Genomic DNA, 6,404 nt, shown 5'->3' on the forward strand with positions numbered 1-6,404 from the left:
TGTACATGGAGATGTACATGTGTAGCTCACTGGGGAGTCACAAGAAATTATTCCAGGAAATTCTTCAGTCTTTCCAGATGCCTCTCTCACTAGCTGGACTTGTTGCTTGCTCAATGGATAATTAAATCAGTTCCTTTTGGGTTTACTGCTTTATCAGAAACTTATGCTGGGTGCAAGAAGAGAAGTGGACCTGGAAAGGAAGGTCACCATATGAAAGAGGACAAGGAGGCAAAGGTGGTTATGAGGCTTGACAAAAGGACAGACCTTGTTTTTCATGAAAGGAAGACATAGTTGCAATGGTTCAGCTTGGAAGAGGCAAAATAGAAAATGACTTTGGGAGACTTGGAGCGATCAAGGAAGGCTGTTCAGAAATCTTGCTTTTACATAACAGTGCAACACCCCTCCTGCCTGGAGATCATGGCTTTTTCTGCCAATTGTGTTTTGCAGTCGGCCACATTGTCCCATTCCCTCAGCACCATGCCCAGACTACCGATCCAGAGGAGGCTGCACTGCTCCTGGGAGCAGCTCCAGTATCAGCCAAACCGAGGAAGGGTATGCATGACAGAGGTTAACAAAAAGGTCAGCATAGGCTCTTATTTCACATAGAATACATAGGTCCTCATAAGCTCTTGATTTAAAACTGTGGGATTTTAAATTATTTAGATGCCAAAATGAATTTAACCTCTTTAATTTAAAAAAAAAATTATTTTAACTGAAGTCTAATAAATGAGTCACAGTTTTTCACACTTGCAGTCAGTCTGCACAGGCAGATTTTACTGTATCAAGGGAACCAATAGCACTTTCTCAGATTAGGCCAGCTGGCTCCTCCTTCACCTGATGCTCTGTTTATCCAAACATTTCAACTTTAGTCTTTGGATAAACTTTATCCCTAGTACCTCAAATACAAAGCACCTTTCCTAAGGATGGCTAGCAATGAAGGTGCTTACAACACATGCAAGGCTTTCCAATACGTAAGCACAATACCTTCATACAGAGACACGCAAGTTATAACAGCAAAAGCTTCTGAGCACAGTGATGAAAGAATCCTGCTCCAGCAAAGCAACACAAACCATTTTTCTTGCATATATCTGAACATTCAAAATATTAACATAGAACTTCGTGATTCCATTCTTGTGCTACAAGAAAATGTGTGAAAGAAAACAAAAAGCAAAACTTTAGAGGAAACAGAGAGGAACACTCATGGAAAGGGCAAGAGCAAGCTGAGCTCTCCTGAGCTACCTCCATCATTATATTCCATAGCCAGGACTAAAAGAAAAAACCAAAACCACAGCAACTCATTAACACACATGGTCAGGCTTTGTCTGTATATCGCTACTATATGAAGAGAGCTAATAAAGAGATTAGAGAAGATGTCTGGCAAAACTGGATGAATAAAGCACATGAAGAAATTCTAGTTTGCCCCATGTCATTACCACAGCTTCGGCAAAAAATTAATAATAGACAATTGCTTAGGAGGCACGCTTTCTTATTCTTCTGAAGGACAGAACTAGTATAATAACAAAGTTATTAAAACCTCTGCACAGGACAATTGCTTGTGCGCGTTAGTCTTGTTCAAACGTCAGAAAGAAAATACTGAGAAGGAAATCTGCTTGAACATGTAAACCTATCAGTTCTGAACTACGGCATATGACCAGAATGAGCTTCTTATTTTGCTGGGTTTCATGTTTATGTATGTCTATTTACACTGCTAATCTGTCTGTATAATTACTTGATTGAAAGCACACTTATGGTACTCACATACATAAATTAGGCACACGTGTGCTTTTGCAGCCAAGGCGTCTGAAAATTATCACAGCCGTTAGAGTCACAGCGAATCTGCTGCCAGTGATGTTCAGATTCCAGCTGGGATAGTCTCATTCTTGCTATCCAAAATTTCATACTGTATATTTAAAAGGAAAATATATTCTTTCTGTCTGTAAATACAGAGCAGCTGCTCTCTATCTCAGAGGATGTCTGAATTTCAGAGGGGGGCGTGAGGGATCCCTATACGTTAAGTATACACCACAGAGAGTGTGACAGTACTTTTCTCTACAAGATGATTATTAACACTCTCAGTTTTACTTTTTCTGCAGAGCAAGCAAGGCAACCCTCCCCTGCCCCAACAACAATTTATTAAGGGTCCAGAAACACCTCTGAATTACAGTGCACTTTTTCCCCCGCAGTAAAGTGGTTATCTCCTCAGATTTCATACACTGATAACATTTTCTACTGTACCATTAGAATGAAATGTAGAAGCCTCAGCTTCACAGTTCTGCTGATGCTGAGACAGTTGCATCCAGACAAGAAAAGATTAAATTTATGGTTATCATTGCTATTATTATTCATTACTGAACTACCACAAAGATGCACAGTGCTTTATAAATCCAGAGGGCCTCAGGACCTAGCGCTCATTCCCACTGCTGTTGACTTCTCTCCAGCTCTATAGGTTTTGTGTCTCTTTCAGGGGGTTTGGACAAGATGCCAAAACCAAAAGCAATGGTTTAACAATATTGGTGGCTATCACTACAGCACTTATATGTTCAGTGATCATTGACAAATGAACAGAGACATGCTTGCCTTTCAAGTCCAAGACCCTTCTAAAGAAGTATTAAAATGAAAACACTTTCTGTTCTTTTTTTTCTTTCTTCACTTATCATGAACCCTTGTTTCACACACAGACATTCGCATACCTCACTATACTTCAGTCATCATTTTTTATCTCAAGGGTCATTAATTACACATGTTTCTATGTCACTTGGCTACATGTACCAAAGCAATCTTTTAGCTAATAAGCATTATCAACTTTCTGTCTGGTTTTTTGTGTGTTTTGCAAGGGGGAAATCCCCCATAATATATATGCTATAAATGTATTAGTTTCTTTTTTACTAAATCCCATCTATGTTGACAGAAGTCTTGGCTTTTCCCAAACACTTTTTTTGTGTGTTTTGCAAGGGGGAAAACCCCCATAATATATATGCTATAGATTTATTAGTTTCTTTTTTACTAAATCCCACCTATATTGACAGAAGTCTTGGCTTTTCCCAAACACAGGCATTTTTATATCCCCATTCTTTTCACTTTATTGCTTTTTGGTTTGGTTTTTTTTTTACTACACATTCACTTTTTCCTCAAATTTTACTTTTAGGTTATTTAAAGCTGAATCTTTTTGGAAACACAAACAGCCGTTCCCGCACTGCTCACCTGATTCCTGTCTCTGGCATTTGCGTAGCGAAACCGCTGGATGTAGTAGAAGACCAGCCACGCCAGTGAGATGATCATCAGCACAATGAAAGAGATGGAGACGAACACCACAGAGGTCCTGCTGACGTACTTCTGCAAGTTGCGTGTCCCGATGGTTATGTACATCATCACAGTAATGTTCCTCTCCAGGAGGCTCACTATCTCTTTTCCTTTGGGTTCAGGAATCATTATTGCTACAACATCTTCCAGGCCTGTCAGGTGAAAGAAAAGAAACCTTGAGTAAAAAGGGTGATTGCCACATAATAAAATGACAAGACGATGCGGTACGGGAAAAAAAAAAAAACAAAAAAAAGAGAAAAAAAAAGGCAAAACAGTAACAAAAACACTCCCCTTTCTCCTGCTGGTTTTCACCACGAGGTAAGTCAGATGGACATGGTGAAGGTTTCAACTAGAAACAGTTACACAGTGTGTTTCTATAAAGCAATCTCGCTGAGATTAATACATGAAACATGGACAATTAACAGGGCTCATGGGTTGACACAAACACAGATTTCCAGCTCTACTGAGGCTTATCTAGACAATACTTCAGGAAGCACTGCAGAAAGGGAGATGTTCTGTAGCCAGCATCCTTCCGTCCATCACCCCATATACATTTCTCATAGCCCACTTTGCAGGGTCATTAATCTGCCAGAGAAGGCCCTCCAAACCCCGCACTCAGACCAGAACTGCTTTCAATCATAGATCCCCACATGGTTTCACAGCCAGAACACGTCAAAGCATCACTGCCTTTGTGAGGGGCTGGCACATCAGCAGCTTGACACGTTCCCAGCTCACCCACTGCCCCGTGCCACGGAGGCTCCCCACAGCCTGAGCACACAGAGCTATCTGGGAGCCCATGCTAGGAGCTGGACTCACCAAGAGACGCAAGTTTAAAGTCAAGAGCACTGTTTTATTCCACAAAACTACTCCTGTAGCCCAAATCGGCTCCTGATGCAGCTTGAACCATGGCCCTGCAAGGACATGAGTCAGTACAGCTGGGGTGGCAAAGGGTTGTCCACTACTGGGATGTGACAGGGACTTCCACAGCCCTGTCAATCTTTCTGAAGCCATGACCTTGAAAAATGAGCCCTCCGCTGATCCATCACGCCTCGACTCTATACCAGCTTTCCTTTCTGTAAAGTGCTGTTCCATTTTCCCTGTATCACCCGCTGCTGAAACTCTCTCCTTTGATGTTCCCTATGTACATGACAAATATGGCCTGAAATTATCTGGGATTGGGCAGCTTGTTAAATGCCTTGCCTGGTTTTATAAATAAACCATCACTCCTTTATAGTTTAATATTAGGGATATTCTCTTCTACTTCACAGAACAAGCACATAGAACATTTTTTTGCCTAAAGCTATGTTTTGCAATGGCCAAATCCTGAACTGTACTAAGCAGCTAAGGACAAAGAAGATATATTTTAAGGTAGAAACGTGCTAGAAACAACAGCATATGGAATGATCACAAAGTGGCATTTAGAAAGAAAGGTATAAACTGGGGGCGTCTGAAGTCAGACAGGCGTTGCTGGGGTGGGGTTTCAAAATTTCAGCTGAAATCCCAGGAAATCAGCTGACGTTGTTAGCCCCATGGTTGCCTGTGTTTTGACTGTGTCAGGAGGACAAAGCGCTGCCTGCCCTGGGACACTCGTGGAGGTGGGAAGGGATTGCTTGGCTGCAAATGGAGATGTGAGAGAGCAACTTGCATTTCCAACAGCATCCCTCTCCAAGCTGATATCCAACCTGAGGTTCACCAGTGCAGCACTGTGCCTAGGTCCTCATGGTCAGCTCAGACATTTCTCCACTGAAAATCTCTGGGAGGTATAAAGCAGGTTTTCAAAGGTATTTAGATGCTAGAGACCAAGAGGTGTCTAGCAGGATTTTGTATATACTAAAGCAGACAGGTAGGTAGTGTTCAATGGAAAAAGCTAACCATGGTGGAAACTTCATCAAATCCTGCCAGGTGCCTGGACCAACTGGAGATACTGAAATAGCTGTGACAGACTGCTGCTACTCACACACAAAATCTGCTGCAAAGCCAGGAACTGAACCCTCCTCTCTCAAACCTTGGAGCAGAAGTGCAAACTGCACCACTCTTCCTCTGGTTATTTCCATCATAACACTTTCCTGATTATGAACGGGCCAACCAATGAACAGGGGGAAATCAATAGTTTGGCTAAATCAGGAGAGATTTAGATGTCCATGACAGGAAATATAACATTTCTGCTGATACTTTTCCATAAAGCATTAACAATTTTCAGATCTTTCTCTTTATTTCTCTAGTAAGAGCCCGCCTTCAGCAGCCAAGATAAATCTGCTTTTGCAGCTCTTCTGATACCTGTTTAATACAAAAGGCTAATGCAAACATTACCCTAACAGCCTGGGGAGAATTTGCCAACTCTCAAAGTGGCTGAGAAGGGCACTAGTGTCATGCCAGTAATTTTCCTGCAGTCAATAAGACAAATTGTCTGGAGCAGTCCTTAGCTGTCCATACACCTTCCTTTGTTCTCTTCCCTTTAAAGAAAATAAAAACTTCAAAATCACTCTAGAAGAAAACCAAAGCAACCACTTCACACACAGCCAAAAAGAACCCATAGTGAAAAATCCCACAGCTAAGAATTCTGAAATGAATTTCATCAACTCCTCTCAAAAGTCCCCACCATTCTGACCCCCTCACTTGTCCAGCTGGACCTCTAACATCACCTTTAGTACAATCTGAGACACTGAACGCAGGATGTTACCTGACAGCCTATACAAATGGGAGATACAGACAAAATAATTTTCAGCAGAAAATATAGGCAGTATCTGAAATGTTTAATTATCCTTAATTTTACATTTCTTTAAAAACTTTAACAACATGTTTGATTATGTGTAATTCAACTTCACATAGCTTAGCATATCTCTGGAAAACTGTACATAATGGGTACAGGCCAGATACGACATGTTGCAAATGAAGAATCACATTCAACTGTTCCATTATGAAATTAATAATTTTCTAATAACAAAACAAGCACCTGACAGTGCTGCCCTATCTTCTTTCTTTAATATTAAAGTAATGAAAAAGAGGGAGAAAAAGCTTATGACCTCCTGCATAAATTTAACCTCATTCCTGTTTTTCACCACCTGCCCTTTCTGGTTAAGCTACAGTGCAGCTTTCTGGCTTCA

The 6,404-nt window shown here is 41.1% G+C and overlaps 1 protein-coding gene across 1 annotated transcript in view; it reads right to left on the bottom strand.

The window, feature by feature from the left end:
* The window catches only part of RNF150 (ring finger protein 150), a gene marked incomplete at its 5' end in the record, with an annotated part of 46,219 nt that extends 42,767 nt beyond the window's left edge, over positions 1–3,452 (bottom strand). The window contains one exon of the mRNA XM_010078009.1: positions 3,202–3,452. Coding sequence (XP_010076311.1) covers positions 3,202–3,452 — 251 coding nt within the window. The remainder of the gene's footprint in view (positions 1–3,201) is intronic.
* Positions 3,453–6,404: the final 2,952 nt, after the last annotated feature.

This window comes from Pterocles gutturalis, unplaced genomic scaffold (genome assembly GCF_000699245.1).
Source record: "Pterocles gutturalis isolate BGI_N339 unplaced genomic scaffold, ASM69924v1 scaffold2526, whole genome shotgun sequence".
Classification (NCBI taxonomy): Eukaryota; Metazoa; Chordata; class Aves; order Pterocliformes; family Pteroclidae; genus Pterocles; species Pterocles gutturalis.